The sequence below is a fragment of the Monomorium pharaonis genome, chromosome 10 (genome assembly GCF_013373865.1).
Source record: "Monomorium pharaonis isolate MP-MQ-018 chromosome 10, ASM1337386v2, whole genome shotgun sequence".
NCBI lineage: Eukaryota > Metazoa > Arthropoda > Insecta > Hymenoptera > Formicidae > Monomorium > Monomorium pharaonis.
In genome coordinates, this window is record NC_050476.1 from 17,490,930 (window position 1) to 17,516,735 (window position 25,806).

The 25,806-nt window shown below is 26.1% G+C and overlaps 1 protein-coding gene across 5 annotated transcripts in view; it reads right to left on the reverse strand.

Moving 5' to 3' along the window:
• Positions 1 to 6,865: 6,865 nt before the first annotated feature.
• LOC105839725 (PDF receptor) overlaps positions 6,866 to 25,806 on the reverse strand; it is a 64,967-nt gene continuing 46,026 nt past the window's right edge. For 4 of the 5 annotated variants that reach the window (XM_036292929.1, XM_036292928.1, XM_036292931.1 and 1 more), the window contains 9 exons: positions 25,260 to 25,362; positions 23,494 to 23,614; positions 20,755 to 20,833; positions 20,305 to 20,390; positions 18,507 to 18,687; positions 13,127 to 13,241; positions 11,054 to 11,147; positions 10,923 to 10,966; positions 6,866 to 7,056 (listed from right to left, as the gene is read on the reverse strand). In XM_036292929.1, coding sequence (XP_036148822.1) covers positions 7,016 to 7,056; positions 10,923 to 10,966; positions 11,054 to 11,147; positions 13,127 to 13,241; positions 18,507 to 18,687; positions 20,305 to 20,390; positions 20,755 to 20,833; positions 23,494 to 23,614; positions 25,260 to 25,362 — 864 coding nt within the window. In that variant the 3' untranslated portion in view covers positions 6,866 to 7,015. The remainder of the gene's footprint in view (positions 7,057 to 10,922; positions 10,967 to 11,053; positions 11,148 to 13,126; positions 13,242 to 18,506; positions 18,688 to 20,304; positions 20,391 to 20,754; positions 20,834 to 23,493; positions 23,615 to 25,259; positions 25,363 to 25,806) is intronic. The other variant, XM_036292930.1, reaches the window with a different exon arrangement.

Consider the following 25,806-nt stretch of genomic DNA (forward strand, 5'->3'; position numbering starts at 1 on the left):
CTCCGCTCCTTCTCGTCTGTTCACTCCGCGCACTTATCACTAGATCCGCGCGCGTTCCTCAAGGTCCGACAAGCGGACGAGCCCCCAAAATGTAGCGTGCGCGCCGCGGAAATGAAAGACACTTTTTATAATGTAAAACCAAGCAGCTTTATTCACACGTCCGACAAGGCTCGAGACCGAGATTCAACTCGTTGTTTACACGCGTCGTCAAGCGCTCGTCAGCTGACCACGCTCGGTCCAGGAAATCAATAGTATTGATCCGTCTTCGAACAGCTGAGTCGCGGTCGCGGAGTATACCGGGCGACGCACGCAACAATATCATGTAAAAATAAGTTATAGATGGTAATAATAAACGCCCATAAATTAAATTTGAGAATATTATTTATTGATTGAATTTGCAACTTTGATCAAAATGTTAGGCAATCTCAATTTATTATATATGGATGAGGTGTAAGATTTTTAATTTTTTCTCGAGAATAGAAATACGTAAAAACATACGACACGTCTTAAAAGACACAAACGTATTCATAGATGACTAATACATTATGTAAGTAAGGTATAAATCAGCCTTTCATGCACGAATACGCTCGCACGCACAAGTATAATAGAACGTTACGTTTATGTTGTATTTTGCATATTTTTTGTTATCCATTTGTTGATGTATGGTCTTTTGAGCGTCTTATTAAATTCTTGCAAAAAGACAAGTTAGTCAAAGTTAGAAACGTGCTGAAACGCGAAACGTGCTGAAAAAGTGCTGGAGAGCTATTCATCGTGATTTACGTCCTGGGTGCTTTTTGTTCTTTAAGAGTTGTACTATCGTGTACAATTTGGAACAAAGCAATTTTTATAATTTATACTATCGAAAAATGGCTTCAAAAAGTAGGTATGTTTTTTTCTTGTTAACTAATGGAATAACTCTTTTAGTTTTTGTCATAGAGAATCGGTGCAAAAACTAATCAATAGTTTTTATTTTTATACAAATTTTAAAAAAAGAAAATTGACTGTATCTCAATTTACAACCGAAATAACCTTTTTTTTATTAAAATTCATTGTAGCTCTAATTGTTAACATTAAGAGCTGAAACTTGCACTAAGTCTAGGAAACGAGTTGAATTTATTGTCTTTAAACTTTCAAATAAATATCTTTAAAAGTTTCGTTTATACAATGTTATAAAGTTGTAACGTACGAGCAAGACGGCGTATGGCGATAGAATGGGGGAAGCGATGCTCGACGCGGCCTGCTGCCCGTGCACGTGCGCGAGATTGAATTTGCGCCTTCAAATTGCTAAAACTTACGATATGTCAGCAATAAATTAATGTAGAACGATGATTTTTTTTAATCTGGGATAGCTCGTCGAGTTCTTTACAAATAACACAACCATTTTCTTTTAATTCATATATAACTTCCAAATTTTCAATTTGTTGATTTTTAATATTTTATTTCTGCTGTTTATTATTAATAAATGATGTTTTAGTGTAAAATACATTATGCGATCAACAAATAAATGTCACATCTGTTCCCGATTAGTAACCGCGCAATATTCAATTTCTTGTCAATATGTTTCCTGACAGTTGTTTTTTGCAGGAGCACAGCAGCCAATAATTTAATACTTATATTTAAGAATCTTCTTGAATTTATCGTTAATATATCATTATTTTTGTAGTATTATTACTTTTGTAACTAAAAAGCTTGATACTCTCATTTTATACTGTCAAATCTAAGTTGTTTTGTATACAAAAACTGGCTAAAGGATAGTAATAATGTTTTAGTTCCTATAAAAATATTTATTTTTATAATTAGCGGAAAATATTTAAATATCATTATTTTTGTAGAGAAGTTCATTTGTGTGTGTGTGAGTATAAACTTTAACCATTTCAGAAATATATATCACTTAGGTTGAACCATCCAAAGGTATAATATTATTTAGGTTGAATTTAAATCAAAAATATTATCTTGAATTTTGTAAATTTGTTCTTTAGAGAAAAACGTACTTGGCGCCTTTTTAAACCTTTTTTTAATAATACCAATATTAAGTTATTTTTATATTATTTCAACTGTATGAATACAGACGAGAAGATGGAAAAAGAGAAGGAAATAGCAGTTTTAAGAGCAAAGGTGCAATTTCTGGAACAGTAACTTGCTGCTTCAGAAACTGTACGTTTGCAGAAAAAAAAACTGCAACGTCTGGAGCAGCAATTTACTGCTACAGAAATTACATCATTGCTGCCCGAACTATCAGGGTCGCAACAAGCGTCGGAGTTAGATCCGCTCCTAGTAAGAGAAGAACACGTGGAAAGAGAAGTTGAATAAAAATTTTATTTAATAAATCATTTATAATTTGTTGGGAAAGAAGGATTTTGTAGAAGCTTCTTAGTATTAAAACTATTAAATTACTTATTCATTTAATTTGTAAAATTATGTATTAATGCTACAGAAACTACACCCGGACCATTAAGGTCACAGACAGCGCCGGGACATGTGGACTCAACGCCCGCGTTAAGAGAGGAGCACGTAAAAATACGTAAATAGAAATTTTATTTAATAAATTATTTATAATTTTTTAGGAAAGGAAGAAAAAGACTTCTAAGTATCAAAACTATTAAATTACTTATCAATTTAATTTCTGAGATTACGTATTCTGGGTTTACAACACTAATATATAGCGCACAATTAACATGAGACAGAAATCATTAAAAAAAATATTTTCTTAAAGAAGCAGATAAATTTTTATTAATAACTAATAATGTTACTTTTTTATTTATTTCTACAACAAGACGATGGCAGAAAAGCCGCCACAGCCGTGAACATCGCGGGTCGTGACGGATGGAGTAAATACAATATTATATTTACATAAAAAAATAGACACAAATTTCATATAACCTTGTGTTATTTTACTCACACAGTCTGATATTTAACACTAATGACGTTTTCGACTGGGCAAAACCGAGTTGGATTAATCCATCTCAAGTTCTTATTCTTCTAGAACTAGCCAATCACACTTATTCCATTTTTCAGAAGAATGGTGATTGGCTTTATGACGTCATTAATCGCTCTCGGAGCGATTAACCCAAGACCGGTCGAAAATACTATAATATAATCTGTAGACCACACACAGCATCTTATTCGGTCGTCTCATAACCAATATTAACTTACTACGACATGTATAAACAATGCAGTATTCAATACACATTATTTTTACATATTTCTAATGTCAAATTAAGTTTTATTTATAACAATGTACATTGTTAAAAACCTGTACAAACAATGTAGTATACGGATTAGAAATCAATTTGAATTGCCTGTACTGGTTTTTTTCTATTGATGTTGATGATGAGTCGGATGGATGAAATGCTTTGTGCTACATGGAAATATCCAACTAGTGTTATTGATGTTGTGGAAGAAATACATACATAAAAAATACATATTTTTATGTGTGTATTTCTATGTCAAAATGTCAAATTAATTTTCTTTAAAAATTATTTTTAATTTATTTAAAGTATAACAAAATTAATTTTTGATACATAATATTGACTCTTTGAAGTCTTCTCGTCGGTCTCGCGTTGCGCGTTTACTTGACGCGAGTCACTACCGTATCTCTTGATTGTACCTTTTACAGCATGTTACAAAAAAGCTTATAATACATTAATTTGTTATCATAAAAGATGTAATATATGTAATAATAAGGCGCCTTAAAGATCGAGCTACAATTTTCAATGTTTATTTGCATTTCAAATAGTACTAAATGCGAAATATAACCAAAAATATTTTTAAGTGGTACACATATGGTAATTCTCCCTTATATCATACATTAATAAAAACTTTTGCGAGTCTCTCCACCTTAATCTATTTCCTCCCTTCAAATTGTTAAAAAATGTCAAAAAGATTTTTTTTTTGAAATCCAAAAGAATACTTCCTTAATGCAAGGGTGACGAAAAGAAAATAGCACTAGTGACATATGTCACAGAATAAGTCAATAAATAATTAGTTGTAACATGATATTAATATACCAAAAAGTAAAACTTTTTGTAATATAAAATTTTATTTGTAATTTAAATTCAAATTATTTATTATTTTTATTATAAAAGTTACATATGTACGAAGATATCTCGCAAATTAATTTAACAATAATTAAAAAAAATATTCAATTAGACTGGTTAGAACAGTTAACAATTTGTTTTTAGATTATTTTACAATTGAGCTCGATTAGTAGTTACTTGTTTATTTGTTTACATAAAAAATTATAACGTAAAAATGAGTAACACTTAGCATCGTACTATTTTATAATATACTTTCAGCGAAGGTAGGTTTAAAGATAGAATTAGTTATTCTCTCGTAACTGTAAAAATAGAGATGCTACTTTTAAATATATTTAATAAAAAATAAAATTTATTTAATTTTAACAAACATACACAAAAAAGCGACTGAAATGCATCTTATCGGAAAATGTCTAAGTCCCGATCTTTTTATAATATTAGCCAAACTTAATCGTTCTTTTTTTTATAAAAATCGTCTTCTGCAGAACTTAACAGCGTTTCGTGATTTTCAAACTTCACCATTTAGCGGTTACTCTTGCATATGCAAATGTTTAATCTGCGTACCAATTATAAAGATTAAAGAAGGATTTCGCGCAGATAGTTAGTGAGCAATTTCAGTCGGCTTGCATAAAATCGCAACTAATAGCTTTCTTTGATGTAGAAAAGATTTCTTTCACGATTAGTAAGCCGGATTCTCATTTAACTTAACAATCGATTTTCTAGTTCTAAATTTATGATTAAAAAAACGAAAGAATTGTTCTCATTCTTGATTGAAACGAGCTGAATAATTATGAAAGGCAATGTTTATTACCAAAGTCATTGATTATTTTTTTCAGAAATAAATTCTTCAACAAACTTGTAGGCGCTTTTTTAGCAACAATTTATTAAGAAGCTCATTTTTCTTGCATTAAATATGACAATTGAGTCTAAATAAATTACATTAAAACAAAAATAAAATTACAGTTTTACAATAATTAAGTATCAAATACAGTTCTAAGAAATAAATAAGATACTTAATTCTTTGCAAATGTCAGTTATTAAAACAACTATAATTGTTCAATTTTTTTGTTAAAATCTAAAAAAATAGTTTTGAAGCCACCTGATGTACAAAATAATCTTTAAAATTACATTATTCACTAATCTTAACAATTATTTAAGAAACAGATTATATTAATGAAGTCTAAATTAAATTTGTACTATAATTGTATCTATGCGATACAATTGACTACAAATATTACTAAAATTAAATAAGGATATGCATTAGTATAATACTTCTCAGTTAAAAAAAATTAAATGTAAAATAATTAAATATAAAAATGATGTAGAATACAACTAACAGAAAATAATTTTTACTCGGTCATAGCTGGATCTTTTATTTAATGCTAATACTGTGTGATTTTATATACTTTTCAAAATTTACTAAATTATGCGCTAGAATTTTTGAAACACAATTATAAGATAAACAAAATTAGTAATAACACAATATTAAATTAATAATTAATTTAATTATAATGATGTTAACATCTTTTCCTTTTCTCTCCAAGTATACTGTAAGTAATTTTGTTACAAAGAAATAACACCTCAATGCTGATTCGGCGCACAGTTCAGTAAACTTGAATATACAAACTTTGAATATATAAAATCACACAAGTAAATATCAACACAAAGATCCAGCTACCGAATAAGATTCATTTTTCTTATTTGTGTTTTTACATATTAATCTAAATTTGCTTTTATATATATATTGTATATGTGTATACACACCACACACACACACATATTTAATTTAAAATATTTTAAAAATAATATGTATAATTAAATTAATATATTGTTATTTAATTAAACCAATAAAATATAGTATTATAAATACTGTTCTATTTAGCTATTTTAAAATTTTCTGTTTTATTTTAATTACAATATATGATAAGGAAACAATTTTTTGAAATACTATACATATAATATTTTATTAAGAAAATTTAAGATATCACTCATTTAAATACACAATTACAAAAAAAGTATTATGAATTATTGAAGGTCCTTGATGTAAAGTTCAATTTTTGTAAGAAAATTTTATTTTACTGTGGTGCACGTTGTTCCAATTTGTATCAAAGAAAAATCCGTTTTCTTCGATGGAAGTTTGAAATATCTACATGTATCGACAGCTCAACAATCCAAAGAATTATTTTACTGCGAAATTGTCTGCCGGACAGAGAAATTTCGCGTTTTGCTAGGATTATATCGCCGCCTTGAGATGTGTTGTAGTTTTCATTGAAAATATTAAAATTTCTTTAGACAATTAAATGGGAACATTAGTTTTAATCGTAAGTAGACACCTATATTTTTTGTACCTTACATAAACACCTATGAGTCTGTAAAACCCGATAACTTCATCGTTTAATAACAATGTTTAATAAAATATTAAATGACAATGTTTAATAACATTGTTTAATAAAAATTTAATAACAAAAATAATAGAGTTTTAAAAAATCTCTCGGGTCTCACAGACCAATGGTGTCTATTCTATGGTTAACTGAAAAAATAAATTAAGAAAATTGCACAAATTTGCAAGACATGTTCTTATTTTAAACAAAAACATTTTCCAAATTAAGAATTACATATTTTTAATTAGTTGTGAAAAAATTAAATCATAGATAAATTTTTATAAACTTTCCTTTTTGACTCCACAAATTTGATAAATAGAAAATTCTTAAATTTCTCCAGAAAACAATTTTAAAATATAATAAACTTTGAATTAAAATTAAAAACACATTTAATTTTAATTCAATAATAAACTCTAATTATAAAATAAGGAATAGAGTAACCTACTTGGATTATGCTTTTCAGATATATTCTATATTACATTGTGGAAATCATTAAGATACATTAAAAGAATAAAATAGAGATAAGAAGCAATGAAGCACAAGCTATTACATCAAAAATATCTATAGACTGGACGCAATCTCGAGAATTTTGATACATTGTCATTTCTTTCCATCATCTCCTGCGCCGGAATTTTCTCGGTCTGTAAAGTGAGACACATATATAAATAAATAAAATACAATAGATAAAACACAAATTTGTTTCATATCAGCAGTTAAATATTCGTTCATTACAATGCTGGGAAAAATAGATAGTTAAAATAAAAAACAGTATGAATATATTTTATTTAAAGGATTTATTTATAAAAAATTAAAATAACTATTTTGTGTAATAAATATAAAAAAGCAAATAGTAGATATTTAATATTTATACAAAATATCCAAAATTATTTGCGTCAGCGCCCATGAGGAAGTAGAAGGGCTCGAAATAATTAAAAATATCCTCTTTCCAATATTCCCAATAATTATTGAGTTATTAATTTATAAAGATAACCGAATTCGCGACATACTGCCAAATGCAAGCACACAAGATACAAGAGCGTTCACTTTGATACGCCTTCGCTACCGCTAAGCAACGAACTGTTTAGGCGTAATATTTATCCACCACCAAATGCAAACACACAACAAGATACAAGAATGCTCACTTTGATAAACATTCGTTGCCGCTAAACAACGTAACGAACGTTTACACATAAAGGACGAATTCGGCTATTTTTATAAATTAATTATTTGTGAAAACTGCAAAAAAAACAGAACTCTTCCAGTTTAATCCGTTCTATTTCCCGTCTTCCGAAATTTAACCAAAATACAAATGATTTATTTTGTCTGTATTTTTTTAGTTCAGCGTATAAAACTAAATAAAAAAAGTATTAAATTATACGATCCCCGCTCGACAAAATATAAAAAATGCACACTTCTTTGTCTGGATTAGAATTAAATAAATCATAACGTGCAATTAAAAAAAATCTTTTTATTACCAGTACGTCAAAAATGATCCCTTTCGTGTCACTTTCTCATGCGCAAAGTTGCCAATTTCAACACTTTAATATTATTACATAATTTTTGTTCTCTAATAGATGACATAAGTCACGGTAAAAGATATGATAATATGCCAATTGTTGCAAGTACAACGGTTTTAATTGAATTACGATGTTGATGTTAAGTATGTCTTTTGTTGAAATTCCACAAGAAGACATTTCGTTGGTTCAATTACTTTTTTCTTCAGTGCGTGTGACAATCGATAAATTAAATTTATTTAATTAGTAAACTTAATTAAGGGGATCCTAAAGTGTCCATCAAACTAACGTTGATAATGTAGAGTCATTCGTGCATACTCGGGAAAAAATAGTCCATGTCTATTTATGTAGAAAAAGATAAAGTTATATATAGTTATACATGGTTTTATATGGTATTATGTATGATTATGTATAGTTATATACAATTATATACGATTATTAATGTTACTATATACAATTTTATTAAAGCATACGTAACACTTTTAGATATAACGTCAATTTCTGATCTTAAAAAATTGTATTAGATACCTTACTTCATTTTATATAGTCAGAAATGATCAGATAATTGTAATATAAAAACATTATATTATAATACTTTTTTCTTCTCTTCTTTATTTTGATTAACTGTTTTAAAAAATGTAAGAAAATGTTTTAATACATAATTTTATGGATAAGACACACACTACAGTATTGTATAGTATTATAGAATAAACAGTAATTATTTGAAATATAATTAAGATATTAAAATACATATTTTACAAAATTCAAACATTGTTTTTAAAAATGTGCAGAACTTTGCATGTGTAGTATTTGCTTTTATATTATGTTTTTGTGTATAGTTTTCCATAATTTGTAGTTCAATTTCGATATACATATCTGATTAATTTTTTTATTAAAAATTGATAATTACAAATTATGGAATATTTTACAAAATACATTACAATCATAATTTAAAAGTAAAGGCCACATAGACTAATATTTTCTGAGTAATGCGTACTGTATAACTAATAATTAAAGACATAATTTTGTTGTGCTCCTGTTAGGGCGTACTCTAATAAATTTTTAATGATTGTAGTCACATGGCATTCAAAATAACAGCATTCGGAAAAAGCAAATAGTAGGTGTTAACCAATCAAAACAATGAAACAACGGAATGAATTAGTTGATCCTTACCATTTATTTTTTCCATTCCTTTATATTTCAAACTCTGTGACCTGCCCTAATGCTGTTACCGAATTACGTCTCTGATTGGTTACGCAATACGCATTACACAGAAAATATTAGTCCATATAACCTTAAATATTACACGTGCACAAATTTCCTGAAATCCTATTTATCTTTGTATTTCATCGTATCTAAATATACAGAGTATCCCAAAACATACTGGTCAACGCTTGTAAAAAGGTAGAAGGGCTCGAGATGAACATAAATAAAAGTCCAATATTGTCTTGGGTTAGGTCTTGAGTTAAGTCTTGAGTTAGATCCACCAATAATCGAGGTATTAATTTTTCAAATTATGCGAATGAGAGCGCGCTGAGAAAAGACCTCGATCCGTTCGAGCTATAACACGGAAGAAAAAATCTATCGTGAATGTGTGATAAGCTTTTATTAATTTACTGTTTACAATTATGATAGAAATTAATTAAATTATTTGCCGATTCCATACGTTAATATTTCGATTATTGGTGGACCTAACTTTTATGTTCATCTCGATCCCTTCTACCTTTTTACGAGCGTTGACCAATATGTTTTAGGACACACAGTATATGAGAAGTGTTGTAATTTTAGATTTAATTATATATATATATTTATATGTGATAACCATATATGACCATATTTGACAAAATATGATCAGATATTGATAAAATCCATATATGGCTAATTTTGTATAAACTTTTTTTTCCCGAGTACCATTAATAAAATTTCATATGTATTTTTTTTACACATTCGGAAATCCTTTTCCAGAATTAAAGTATTAATATCATCATATAAACTGGAGTTTATACCTAAAATATACAAAATGTTTTTCAGACTGCTCTTTTTTTTAACCTATATTTGAATTTGCAGTTATAAAAAGTTCATGAAATTAATCTTGTTTTCTAAACTTTTAATCTTAGTTTGAATTGCACGATATTGTTTACATATGTTATCCCTAGAGGAATACGGTTTTATTTTGTACATATACTATATCGTAGATTTTATATAAGCAAACATCAAGTGACAGCTCTACGTACTTAAAATACATTTTTTTTTTTTTATTAAATTGACCGTATTCCCCTAGATTTTGGTGCGTACTTTAATTCTGTAAAAGAGTTTTGTAATTCTATAAAGCCAATTAAAAGATTTGTTTAATGAAAAAATGTAAAACAGACGACTTTAGGATCCCCTTAATAAACTTTAAATTTATTGTCTATTCTAGGCACTTTTATATTAAATATACAGTTTTATTTAAAATAAATCACGATGTCTTGGAAATTACACACGGAAAGAATTTTCTCTTAAAATTTAGTCTCAAAATTTGATAATTGAATGTGTGACCTCGAGGAATTTTATTATACTTTTTAGTAAAATTTACTAAAAGTATAGTAAAATTTATTATACTTTTAGTAAAATTTACTAAAATTATAGTAAATTTTACTAAAAAGTATAATAAAATTCCTCGAGGTCACACATTATCCCACAATTAACAGATTTTGAGAGTAAATTTTAAAAGAAAATTCTCTCCGTGCAGTAATTAAGTATAAAAGTAACTACATAAATATTTCTTTGAATAACACTAATAACATATTTTATAGGAAATCAATAATATTTATTTCAAACAAGTAATATTTTTTAAATTATAGAAAGTCTTACTTGTTTAAATAAATATGATTGATTTTCTATAAAATATATTATTAGTACTATTTAAAGAAATATTTAAAACCAGCATTTTTTCTCTCAGTGTATATTATATATTTACAACATAATTAAAACATTGAAATGCTGTTAAATACCTCGAGAAAGTGTATGCTTCTTTTCATCTCTCTTTTCTTGTGCTCTGTAATATAATGTGAAATGGTACTTATAAGAACGGAGAACCGACAAATCGATGGATTAATGCCAGTCTTTCTCGATTATTACTCACTTGATAGGCCGATCCGGTGGCGGAATGCTTCCACCTCGACAGCACAGCCTCATCAATCCGACAGGTCTCGTTTCATTTTCCTCTATCTCGATCACTGTGTAACACACAAACAGCAAATACATTGGAAATAGAGTTCTTATTTACATTTTACAGCAAGACTATACGGGTAAAACAATTTTGCTAAAATAAAGATCTAAAAATAATTATGTTGGACTATTGAAAAAATTATATTGAATGTTTGAGCTGATTGGAATATCAAATTTTTTTTAACAAAGTTATTATAATTATTTTAATAATTATTCACATAATTATTTTAAAAGATCCAACCTAAAATTATTTTTAAATCTGTATTCAGCTAAATTTGGAATATTGTAAAATTGTTTTTTCCATATAAATTTTATATAAGACAAATTTCTTACAAATTAAAAAGGAAATTTAGAAAAATGATTTATATGCGGAAAGAATGGTTTTGTTGAAGTATTTAAAGAGAATTAGTTAAAAATCGAAAATAATTTTATTCTTCTTCAAAATTATGTAGAAAATTCAAGTACAAACAATATTGCAAAATTAACTGTAAAAGTAAACTTTCAATCAGTTTCAACAACTTGAGCTTCCTACGTAATCATTTTGATGATATAACAAAATTAGATTTTCAGCTATAAAATTTCCACGTAAGTATTATATATAAGATACATTTGTATGATAAATATATTTTTTATAGACATTTGTTTATTTAACCTTTTGTATTTTACTTGAAAATGTGATAATTTAGTATTTTAAAGATTAATATGTAATTTAATTGCGTTATATAAATTCTCTGTATTAAAGTTTAAAAAAAAGAAGGAATTTAATTTACTATAACACTGTAATAGCGTAACAATCCTCAAAAACGGTTATCTGGCCCACTGATCCGATAAATGTGATATTACGAAGACATTTTCGGATGGAAATATTCCTGACAGGAATTGTAAGAATTTCATCATAATAACGTTTACACGATAAAACGCTTTAAATAATAAATCAGCAAATTACGTTTTTCAATAAAAAAATATTTAATGCAACATGACGCTAAAACTTTAAATAGTATCCACAATTATAGATATTAGATTAAACAATATTTTAATTTCTAGCAAAATAAAACTTTTGTCTTAAAACTTTTTTCACCTATCGTAGAGCACAATTATAATATCATCACTTTTTAGGAAAAAAAAGTTAAAAATATCACTACCTAAGTTGTAATCTTTTAGATTAAGTATGGCAATTCAATCAATTAAGTACTGAAAGCTAATTATTATTTTAAAAAATGTTACATCATGTTATCTCACATCATGTTCAAAAGGAGGTGGATGCATGTCCGTCTCAGTTGCATTGAATCATCCTATTAGTAAATTAATAGCTTCTAGTGATTAATCGACTAAAAAAATATTTTTTAATAAAAACATGTTATCGGCTTATTCTGTAATCTGAAATTATGGATTTTCGATTCCCACGATGCTAATTCTAAGCTGCAGTTAATCATTTAACGTATTAATGGGAATTATGTCAAATAATTATTAGTAAACCTTAGTATAATCGTGCTTTTATACATGTGTATCATGTAAATTACGATACCAATAATACAAGTGTTAATTTAATATACTGAAAATTGTTCTATGAATGAAAGATTTCAATAGAAAAAATAAATATTTAATATATATTATTATGTTGCATTCACAAGATAATATGCATCGAATAAAACAGCGATTGTTTGCTGTTTAAAAGTTACTATACACATATCTTTTTAAATAAATAGATTTATAAATATCAATTATAAATATTTTATAAGTATCAATTAATTATTTGTGTCAATATTTTATGATTAACCCGACTAAAATTATTCCACATAATTTGCTCGATGGAAATATATCTTCGAAATGCAATATAACGTCGCTTCTAATAAGTTAGTCAGTATTCTTGTTGGAAAATTAATTATATGTCATTCGAATATTTTTGCCAATGCAATGATGTAATGTATTTTCCCCTTTTCTTTAAGAAAATAATGGTATCGAAGTTAGTAGATTGATTTTCACTTACCCGAAGCTATTCGCTGAGGATGACAACCACTAAGAGTCGACTGTCTTCTAGTCTGCAGATCGCCTCCTCTCAAAGAAAGATAAACGGCAATAGTTTTATCTAAAGCAAGTCTTACCTAAACAAAGATAAAATTACACGTTTTATATATCTCCTTATAATAACTTTCTTTATAATAACATAAATTAATTATTTCTCATAAATAATATAATAAAAAAATACTTTTATATAATACATTTTTCTTATTGCACGATCATAATAAAAATTACAGGATAAATTTGGGTGTAAAGGCCATAGTTCTTTTTTTAAATGTAAAAAACATTTTATTTTTACTATTTCTTAATAACTTAAAGCGTACAATACTATCAGCATTAAAGAGAAAATACTCAATCAAAATTTTATATTATTAAAATATAAAAATATAAGCATCATCTTCCCTGGTTTTTAAGAAAAAAATGGATACAGCATTATGTGTGAGGCCATTAACTACACATATTGTATAAATTAAAAAACTTATAATTTACATATTTTGGATAAATATTCATAAACCACGAGCAATGGTTGAAATCTTGTCGAGGTCACTCGGAAGAATATTATTAAAATATTTGCCATATTTTGTTTTATTAGCACATATTATCATATATTTTCAATTTTATCTAAAATTTGATTTTTTTAATAACGTACGTAAAAGTAATATTTAAAATAAAATTTTTACCTATAAATAAACAAAATACAGTGTTTTACAATAATTTTAACGTTTTAATCTTTAACTGGTGATGTGCAGTCTCACAAGCCGCGTGAGACCCAAAAGAAAATAAACACATAAGTAAAGCTACAATTTTCTATTTTTGTAAAAGTGTCCACGGAAAACAGTGGCTTGTCAGACCTTATGTCACCAATAATCTTCATCCACAAAAAACACATCACTAGTTAAAGATTAAATAAACAAAAAGAATTTGTTAACAGGTACATTAACTTAAACGTTTAAAAAATGGATTATTTTACCTAAACTGTGAAGGAAAAACGATTATCCAAAAAGTAGATTGTTCAAGACCGACTAAATACAGTGTTTATCTTGCGTCGCTGACATAATATTATAAAATGAAAAGTAATATTATATCTGCGAGGCATGATAAACACTGCATTTATTGAAAACAATTAATTAATGATTACACGATGTTTCGACTCCGGCTTTGAGCCCTTTTTCAAGTGATAAAACAAAGAGTATAAAAAGGGCTCATAGCCAGAGTCAAAACATCGTGTAATCATTAATTAATTGTTTTCAATAAACACAGTGTTTATCATGCCTCGCAGACATAATATTATACTCTTCGTTTTATCACTCAAAAAAGGGCCCAAAGCCGGAGCCAAAATGTCCTGTAATAATTAATTAATTGTTTTCAATAAACATTTGCTAGTTGAGTCGGTCTTCAACAATCTATTCTTTAGTTAAACATTACTGGCAACTTTTATAAAAATGGTTATGGCATATAAAAAAAGATAAAAAAGAAAATTGAAGATATAATCATTAGAGTCCGAACCACTTTTTTGGCTTTTAGCTGAAACTAAAATCGAATATTCAATTCTGTATCTGTTTCAGCCAAAATTGAAACCAAAAACTGAAACTTGTGTACAAATCATAAGAAGACGTATGTTTATTTTATTTATTTTGTTTCCACTTTTATATTATTATATTATTATATTATATTTTTATATTATTACACTATTACACTTTAGTTCATTGTCTATGTGCACAACATTAACAAACTTTTATATGTATTTCTTTTATAAATTTGGAAATCCTTTTCCAGAATTAAAGTTTATGTATTAATATTAGCTTATGAATTGAATTTCATATCAAAAATTAAAAAAAATTTTTAGATTGCTCTTTTTAGAGCAAAATTTTCGTACTTATTAAACTTTTTTTATTAGAACGTCTACGCTCAATCTGAAAGCGTAATATTGTTCTTAAATGTTTGCTCCACTTGGGCCCAGGCTTGATTTGTGCGTACAAGGTCTAAAATTTTTACATCAGACACATTTTCTTACGAGTCGACGCCAGAAGCCAACAATTTTAAAATTTTTTGTCGTTTTTCCTACAAAATCGTTTCACCCCGACTTTGTTATCATCTATACTTTAATTCTGAAGAAGAATTTTTAATTCTGTAAATGCAATTAAAAGATTAATGAGAAATAAAATTATCAGTAAAACAGGACAACTTTAATATTAGCGAATTTGGACACTTTTGTACTAGAGCACACTGAGTGATTATAATCTTTTTGAGATGTTTTGTGAGCGAACTTTTCCGATGCCACATAATGTTTAGATTTTCCCAGTCAGATTGTGTAATATAATAACCCAATGAACAAAATGATGTATAAAAAATATTGTTTTAATGTTTCAAAACGTTTAAATAATGGGATAAGTCCCTTTTCTCTCATAAAAAAAAATGTTTATTTTACATTTGAAAAAATATTCTTTTATTATTCAATAAACATTTATTTAACGTTGAAACAAATTCTTTTTTAAATATTTACTAAACATTTGGTTAATGTTTTAAAAGCAAAAAATTGGTTGTATACATAACACTTTAAATTTAGTAGATAAACTTTGAGAATATACAAATAAGAGAGATAAAAAGAAATTCGTTGCAATTTGTAAAACTTTATAATTTCTTTGCATCCAAAATTTGGATAAAAAATTGTGAATTTACGCAATTGCAATGAATTTTTTCTTATTTTTCTTGAATATATATATATTCTCAAAGTTTACCTAATAAAGTCCAAAATATATTAAAAGCATAGTAAAAAATTAGAAAATTGTTATTACATTTTATATAAAAATAAAAACTTACACAATATTCTATTATCTAAGTAGCATTATTTTTATTAAGTAGCATTATTTTAGTTATTGTCAAAAGCAATAATATTAATAAATACATATATGTGAATTTCTTAGCATTAATATTTATAGTCGATTAATTGCATTTTTTGAGATTTATAATAGAACAGTAAATTGAACAATTTTTTAAATGAAAAAATAAAATTATATATGATAATTTTTCAGTTTACTGTTCTATTATAAATCTCGAAAAAATTATATATATATATATAATCTTTGGTATAAATATTGCACACAAATCCAAATATTTAAATCTCACAAAACTATTTAAAAATGTCACAAATGTCTTCTTACACGAAGTTGCACGTATATTGGAACACTTGATGTATATTTTTTAATATATATATTTTCGGAATTTGATAATATTTCTGCAACATTACTGGAACATTTCGGCGTAATATTGATATTCCCTGTTTTTGTAACGTTTCTGGAATATTACATTGCAACTCGTAATATTATAACGTTGCAGCAATGTTGCTGAAAGCTTCTGTGCTGTATGGGACCGTTGACATTGCTTAACTTTGAAGATCGTACGCAATCTAACACTTCGTAATGATCCATAAATACTTCATGTTTAGGTATACATATTTGTTATAGATCATTTTAATAAATGTTGTCTAATGTTTGACTGATTTTTACATATGCAAAAAAGCTGCATGTGGAATAACTTGAAAAGATCTATTTTTGCTCTATTCATGAAAATATAAACGATAGATGTCATTTCTTATAATTTTTGAGTATTTATATGTCATATTGTTTTGATAAGTGCAATATATATTGTCTTAATCTCCACTTTCTTTATGTTCCAATGTTTCAATCTGTATCTTTTAGAGGTTTCATTTATACGCTTTTAACACTCTCATTATATAGATTTTAGACTTTCTCTTTACTCCCAACATCTTAAAATATTATTAAATTAGAAAGAAATAACTGAATAAAACACAAAATATAGATATAAATCTCAACTAAAGCAGAAATAAAATTAATATAATAATATCTTGTATAGATCAGACCTGAAACGTACTCCAAGCGCTACAACGTATTTAGGAGCGTCCCAGATGCGCACCGTAAAACCATCAATCAGATTGTTGAGTTAGTTAGGGTTAGGATGAGTTTATAAAATTTGATTAGCGGAGTTCGTTTTACATGTGCGCATCTGGGACTCACTCACGTATCTGATGTTTTATGAATTTGTAATATACTTACAAAATCGTGAACAATATTTTTTTATTTTACTGTACAATAAAATATAATTTAAGCAATTAATATTGTACAAACTAAAACATACTAATAAAACAGTAGTGTTAAGAAACAAAAGAAATAAAATAAATACAGTTTTATTTAACGAATTTTCGAGAAATTATGCTTGCAAAAAATAGTACACTAAACGATAAAAAATAATTAAGTACACCGAAAAAATTGTATTCTAAGAACCAAGAGGATATTCCAAAAATAAAAATAAATTCTAAATTTGAAGTTAAAATTTTAATAAAATTGAGTAGGCTATTTTCAATTTTAGAATTTTTCTCTTATTTTTAGAGTATCCTCTTAGTTCCTAGAATACAATTTTTTCAGTGTAGAGTGGAAACGATTGCGTAAGAGATGCGCGATGCTTCATCGATGCAGCAAGAGTATTGGGAATACGAGTTATAAGTTAATTAATTTCGGTTACGTCGCTCAAACTTACTTTTAGTTTTGACCAAAATCGAAACTCAACTGAAACTCTGATTTGGCCGAAAGTCGCCGTAACTGAAACCGAATATTCTGTCGGACTCTCATAATCATCACAATTTACATACCTTTATTACATGTTGAATGTTATAATATTCATTATATTTATACATGATATTTGTGATAAATCAGTTGCAATTTATTCGACGTTGTGGCAGTTTTTATTGAATACACGAAAAACTTTGCAAACAATGCAAAATAAAAACGTGATATTCACAATACTATTATTTTGGATAGTGCATGCAAATTACTGTAAATATTAATTATCTTTGAGAATGGCCACAAGAACGCATCATTTAGCAATTATTGGAGAAATTATTGTCTATGGCCAAATTTTCCGTACCGCCATTATACGCTAATTTACTCTACAGACAGTCTTAAATCACGCTTTCTGTTTATTAGTTATTTTTAATTTTTAATTATATAGATTCTTCAATTTTAATCTGATTTTTTTATTATCAAAAATTTACTAAATGTATAAAAATATTATCTCCAGTTATTATATTTTATCCATTTCCAAAAAACTAAAACTTGCCAAATAAATTACTTAAAAAAATAATATTTTAAATTAATTATTTACAAAGCATTATTTTTTCTAAAATTTAATATAAGTTTAGCAAGTAAGTTGTTAATATGAGTGTGTAATTAATTAGTTACTGATATGCTTGTAATATATATATATATGACAATTATAAAAATAAATTGAAAAGTTAAATAATTTTTTAACATTTATTTACGTAATCAACTTACTTCGCCGTTAAGGAAACAGTAAAGTGTCGCGACGAAAAGACCCTGAAAGGATCGCAGGAAATGCGTGGAGTAGGACCACACAGCAAACTTGCTTACGTTATCCAATGGAGCTTCGATCATGAAGAGCACGTTAGTGATGCCCAGTAATGGTAAGAGTACCACGGTTGCCCTGACGGCTTTTCTGCGTACAGCAAAAAATCATTTTAAATCACTTCTTATTTCCGAAATAAAGCATGAATACATATTCGCAAGTTTTGTTTTAATTACAACTAATAATGGACTTTTTGGATATTTTCTCAAAATTTAAGTAAAAATATTCTTACATCTTTCTTATTGTCATCTCACATCTTTCTTATTGAGATAATAAAAATTATATAGACTTGAAACCTTCGTGCTTTTCTTTATTACATATCTTTAATAATTAATATTAATTACTGATACAGATTTTTCAATTAATTGCAATTTAATTCTTTTATTATCATAAGAACTTGTAAATAGATAAAAATATAACTTTTAATTATTTTATCTATTTATTCATTTTTTAAACCAAAATTGTTTAAAAAAATGAACAAACAAAAGTTAACAAGTATTTAACAAAAGTAATAGCTAATTACTTATAGGCACTTTTTTCTAATTTATTTTAGTAATTAATTAGTTTTAAATCTATAATTAAATTTCTATTTAACACATATTTATTATAAAAACAAATAAGCAATTAATTAATCTTTTAACAATTACTCAAGTGTAACAATGTAAAATTAAATAATGTTAAGTTGTATTTCTATAAACAAAATTTGCGTTTAAAGATAATCTATAATTTTTTAAGAAAAAAAAACAAAAAGAAAGCAATTGAGATTGAGAAGCATATCACTGATTGTGAGAGAAAAATGTATTGAGTCGAAGTATTGAGAACCAAATATTTCTTGTGACCTTTCCTTCGATGTTTATTTGTTATAGAAAAATTATTTGTAAAAACAAAATATACATTTCTGTGAAATATTCTTTAAAATATACCTTATTTAAAGAGATAATATCCAGTGTGCATAAAAAATAAATAACTCATTTGCTAGAAATAAAACATGTAAACCAATGTAATTGTTATGTTTGACCTGAATGGCCTTAAATTTATTTAATTAAATAACGTATAACGTTTCGACCGTTGGTTTCGGTCCTTTTCAAGTGTTTGGGTACACAGAAATTACGTGGTACACTTTTCGAATTATAATATGTGCCTAGATATTATAAATCAAAAGTGTGGTCAGGTGTGTGTGTGTGGTGAAATATAGATTAAAGCACTTTACACGGCGCGGAATACGACGATAGCTTTGATTACTTGTATTAATTTAAGAGGTAATTTGTCGATAACTTAATTAAACTTGAAAAGAACTTGTTTATGATAACGTAATGTTATCGCGTTAAGTGCAAAAACACAAAACAATATAAATTGTATGACAAGTCGCATGTAAACATTCTTTGTGAACGTAGGTTACACATGAAAAGTTTCACTAAAACGAAACGAGTAAGTAAACAGAGCAGATTAATTATTTTAAATTTCAAAAAGTTATAACTAACGAGACCAATGTTTCTTTACTCCAATTTTTATATTTTAAAATAAAAATAAAATAAAAAATTTTATTCGCGTGGAAAAATTGAAATATGATCCTGAATAGATGGAAACATTTTTGTAAAAAATTATGAATTCCCAGCTTCGAGAATGAGTAACTGAGATCTTTGGTATTTGGTTTTCTTGCGAAAATCCTAATTTAAACCTTGTGTATCGCTTGTTTGCAGAACTTACAGAACTTGTTCAAACTCGCTTGTGTGACTTTGCCGTAACTTCACCACGAGCACCCTTATAATGTTCAGCAGAAACAAAAAGTTGAGCTGAAAGAAAATAACAAGAAAAAATTAAACTAGAGCTGCTTATTTAAATTGATTACTAGACTGTAAATTGTAGTACTTCTTTCGGATAATACTTCCGATAGTATTGGTAGTACTTCTTACGAATAATCCATTATGTTACACATGCTACAGTTTTATTATTTATTACGTAATACGAAAAATTAGTGATACTAAAATAATTAGGATTATCTACAAGTTTATAAACTCACGATCGTTTTTATATGTATTTGGTATAATCGAACGTGTGTGTGTGTGCGCGCGCGCGCGCGTATGTATGTGTGTGTGTGTGTAATCAACTATCTTTTTTTAAACAGTTATTAATATTTTATTACGGTAAATTTCTCACCAATATTACTGCGAATCTGGGTCCCTCGAGGATCCAAAAATAAGACGATAAATTGTATCCTGACCAGCATCTGGGAAATCTAATATTTCGTTATATATCTTATTTTTATATTTTAAAACATACAACATATACTATATATATATATATATATATATATATATACATACTCACACACATATTTAAATATAAATTAATAAAAATTGCGGCCTAACAATACTTATTTCTGAATAAATAAATTTTGTCAAAAAAATATTAACTGTTGTTTTGGGAAGAATAAAGTCAATTCTCTTTAACTAGGATTCAATAATTGTCTAATAATCAAAGATAAAAAAAGTTTTTGTGAAATATTACAGTATGCAAACAAATTTGACAAATAATGATATCCCAGACAACATAATCTAAATTTATTTAAAACCGGGATATAAAACATCTTAGAGATGTTATTTTTTTCTTCAGCTCAGCTTCTTATCAGAACCATTGGTGACTCCACATCAGCGTGTTTCTGTGGTGCACATTTCTTTTACAGTTTACACAGATATACTTTTTAACTCCACGCCGGTTCCGAATGGCATGTTTAGAGGGGCTTTTCCAAGAGATAGAATCGAATAACAATTAAATGTGGCCAGATTTGAACTCAAATCTTCGGTAAAAAACAAGCACACAAACTCTCTGCGCCACGATCGCTACTAAATATCAATAAAACATTAAGATGTTATATATTTATAGCGGACAGTGTTGCCATATGTTTGCAACGTTCACTTTCTACGCGTAAATAACAAGAATATATTGTAAATTCGGGATTTGTGTAATTTTATTATATTTAAAAATTGAAAATAAACAGTTCTTCACAAAACAGTTCATTAAATTTATATATTTCAGAATCATATTATATTTCTTTTCAACTAGATATTGTTTAAATTTTATTTTAAGTTTATTTCTTCTTGAAATTATTTTAAAGTCTACTTACAAAAATATTTGGAAGAAGAAAAGAAGAAAATCAAAGCTCTGTTATACTAACTTCAAGAAGACATATTTGAAAAATAACAAAAATTTAATAATTCTTTTAAATATTATTTAATTTTAATTATAAATATGTATATTTTATTTATTACAGAAATATTTAAATTGCGGTAGAGATATATAAATTTTAAATTTTAACTTACTCGTACTAGTGCGTTTAATACTGCAAGTAAAATTAGCAAAATAAAAAAACGGCTTTTCAAATTTCCAATTAAAAAATGTTCATTATTTTGTTGAAAATGGTATTACTAAGAACCAATATAATAATTTTGAAACATTTTATATATAAAAATTTCACATATTAATAAAATTTATTATTGCGTTACTCCAAAATCGACAAAATTGTATATTATAAATTATACACAATATTTTATTTACGCATGTATATTTTATCAATTAATAAAGATAGATATTGACTAATTAAAAAATTAATAGTTAATAATTTAACTTAGTTAAATTTAATGATTGATTTTTATTTTCAATTAATTTCTAAAACACGTTAATATATATTATTTTAAAACACATGCTTTTTCAAGGCACTATAAAACCGATGTAGACTGATATTGGCAATCTCACCTTTACCTTCATGTTTAATGTTTTTATCGGTTTAAAATATTCAATTTATTGTTGTACATAATTCATTATTTTAAAACTCAAAAATTTCAATATATTAGCTTTCCCTTTGAGTTAAAAATTTATACATATTCATAAAAAAAAATACTCATTTAAAAACATTAATTTTTTTTTATATTATACAAATTTATAAATAAATAATAGTTTATTTGATAAAGTACTGTTTTCATATTTAGAATAATTTTTTAAAAATAATTTTAAAAAATACAATAATATACTTTAAAACAAATCATTCCTTTCAAAATGAACTTTTTTAATTGAACTTAAAATTTAATATTAAATTAGCAACTTTAAATCTAGTTTTTTATTTGTACTTTTAACATAACTAAATTAATTTTCTAAATTACATACACAAACACATACGTTAACTTTTTCAATTAAAAAATATTAATTTTTTTTTTTTCTATTGGAAGCAAATATTAACTTATACAAAAAGTAATAATATTATCTTTACATACGTTACCCTAAAAGATGTTTTAATAATATCTTCAAAATCTGTCTTATGATCCGATTTTGAACGTGCGTGTTGTCTAAAATTTTCCTCAATTCGATACACATACAAACTTCAAATAGTTTTAACAAAATTTTGGGTAATTGTTCAATTTAGGGAACACTTTGTTTAACACTGACACAAACTAATATATCTCTCTCAAACATTTACTGTTAATAATTTACTATTAAAACTTTTCAACAAACAATGATTATCGACTAAAATCTTTTAAAGATTAGTACCATGACCTTAACAATATGTATCAAGATCAAGGTCATTAACGCCGTGTTCGTTAGATAGAATAATTATCAAATTTTTTATTTCAAAGTTTTAATTTATAGTTACATTTTTTAAAAAATAAAACATTTCTTTCGATATTACATTCCTAATTATGTAAAACACTTTAAATAATAATAACAAATATACATAGGTCGTTCGATAAGTTTGAGAAATTTTTATGAAATGATACCACCATTTATTTATAGATATAACATCTAGAAAATTCCATTCTTCAAATCCTACACCAAATTTCAACTAAACTAATCGAACAACCCACGTACATTCTTGCTCTTAGTAATAAAGCAATTGTAACTTACTTTGATTTCGGATGATAATAGAATGCCATAACGACAGCCCAAACTGAAGTCATCAACAGTGGACATCCCCAGCCAATAAAACGATACATCCGGTAATAAGACGTCTCTTGAAAGACCGTCACTGTAAAATAGTAATTATCGAAATACAAAATTATGTGATAAGTCTAAATTAACATTAGAAGTACATTACTCGGTAAAAAAAAAAGAATAAATTATTAGAAAAGAGTTACCAAATGCATATTATTTAAGTTATTTGTCATTTTTAAAAATTAAATTATTATTCCAATTTACTATTGTTTCTTATTATAATTTCCATTTAGTAAATTAACATTATTGCAACTTAATGTTTAAGAATTTAAGAGAGCAAGAAAAAGAATCTATTACTATAATATTTCATCTTTAATCAAATTTTAGCAGTAAAAGATGCGATTTAGACAACTGGTTGTCTAAATCATAATTATGGGTTTCTTAAATCGTATCATCTTTAAAAGTACTAAATTTTTTAATAATTAAAACTGTAAAAAATTATTAACTTAAAAAATTACTTTATTAATAATTTATTTTAAAAAATTAAATATCTAATAAATATTTAAAAAGATTGCCAACACCGACGTATTATTTTATTTTTAAATTTTAGATTTTAAATTGTATTTCTTGAATAAAAATTTTAGAAACATGGATACAAATTAAAAAATGTATTCTATCAAAGATAATATAATAGTTTTTATAATATTGTTTCAAATTTTTCAATACTTAATTTTTTTATAAGATAAACAAAAATGCGTATCATCAATAAAACGATATAAGGATATAACAAAAATGATATCTAATATAATTAATAATATACTTATTATTGTTTAAGCTATGTAATTTTTAAAAAATGCGTAAATTTTATTTTTGTCTTCAAAGAATTTGTAAATTTTTTGTAAATTTTTTACAGAAAAAATCATGAATGTACGTATTAAGAATTTTTACTTTCTTAATTATCTAAATAGATTATGTTTTTCATCAGTATTAATAAAGACTAATGTTTAGTTTCCAAAAAGTAACGCTAGTAAAGAAGTAACGCTAGATGTATTTAAAAGATGTGTATCGGCATTGACGATTTTTCTCTGTGAAAAATTGTATGACTATTGTCAGTTGCATACATTAATAAAAAAATTAATATTATTTTATATATAATTTTTATAAGTTGTTAATATGCGTAGCACAAGATATAACATGTTAAATTTCTATATAGATTACTTGTTTCTCATTTATTTTATATTTTTATTAATAAATGCTGTTTACATAAAGTAAAAAATTTTAAATATTGATCAAGTAGGATTTAAGCGATTAGTATGCATTCGGCGACTTTCCTTTATTTAAAAATAAAAAATGTGATTAAAATTTAATTTTATCAATACAAAGAATGTAATTATTGAAAAGTCAAAGAATTCTACTGTATAGTAGAATAAATATAATATTTTTTATTCAATAAACAGAATATTAATCTAAAAAGTAGAAATAATCAATATTGATTACTTCGTATTTTTTATGTTAAAGTGTTTTTTAGAGTTAATATTAATTGATCATATTTCTTCACTCTTCTTACGTTAGAAGTTGTGTTCAAAATTGCACCTAGCTGTTGTATTTATTTATTGCTATAAAATAGCTTTTTTTCAAATTTTTTAAAATTGTTTTCTTATATTTTATATGCTTTTAATAAAATTAATAAGATTTAATAAGATTAACAAGGTACAAAACATATAAGTGTAGGTACATACCAGTTACCATGTTATGCAGAAACAGACCTTCTATAAACATCCACATGAACATTGCAGTTTTTACGTATTCCAGTAGTACATAATTTGCTTCACATAGCACTGGCTATAATGAAGACGAAAAATATAACATATTATGCACGAAGTGGATACGCATTTGTAAGTAAATGTAAATGTAACATCTACATTTCTCCATGTGTAATAAGGAAGAGCGTCACTGACTAATTTATTTCAAAATCCACAATCTAATCCAAGTTTTGATTAGCATCTCCAGTTCATTCCTGAGCTTCACGAAGAGGTTTTGCATTCGTTAAAATGGGAATTATACCGAGATTGCTTATCTTGTAATTAATTTAGTAGATAATTTGAGAGAATTAAAGATAGAAATGTAAAAATATGTAATAATGTTAAATCTCCGTAAAAAAGATTAAGAAAATAATTGTCTTCTTCCTTTCTCGTCAGAGAAGTAAAATAATTCCGTTGTGTCTTAAGATGCAAATATATGGAAGCATCTATCAAGCGTCGAATGTCAAAGTATTGCATGCACAAT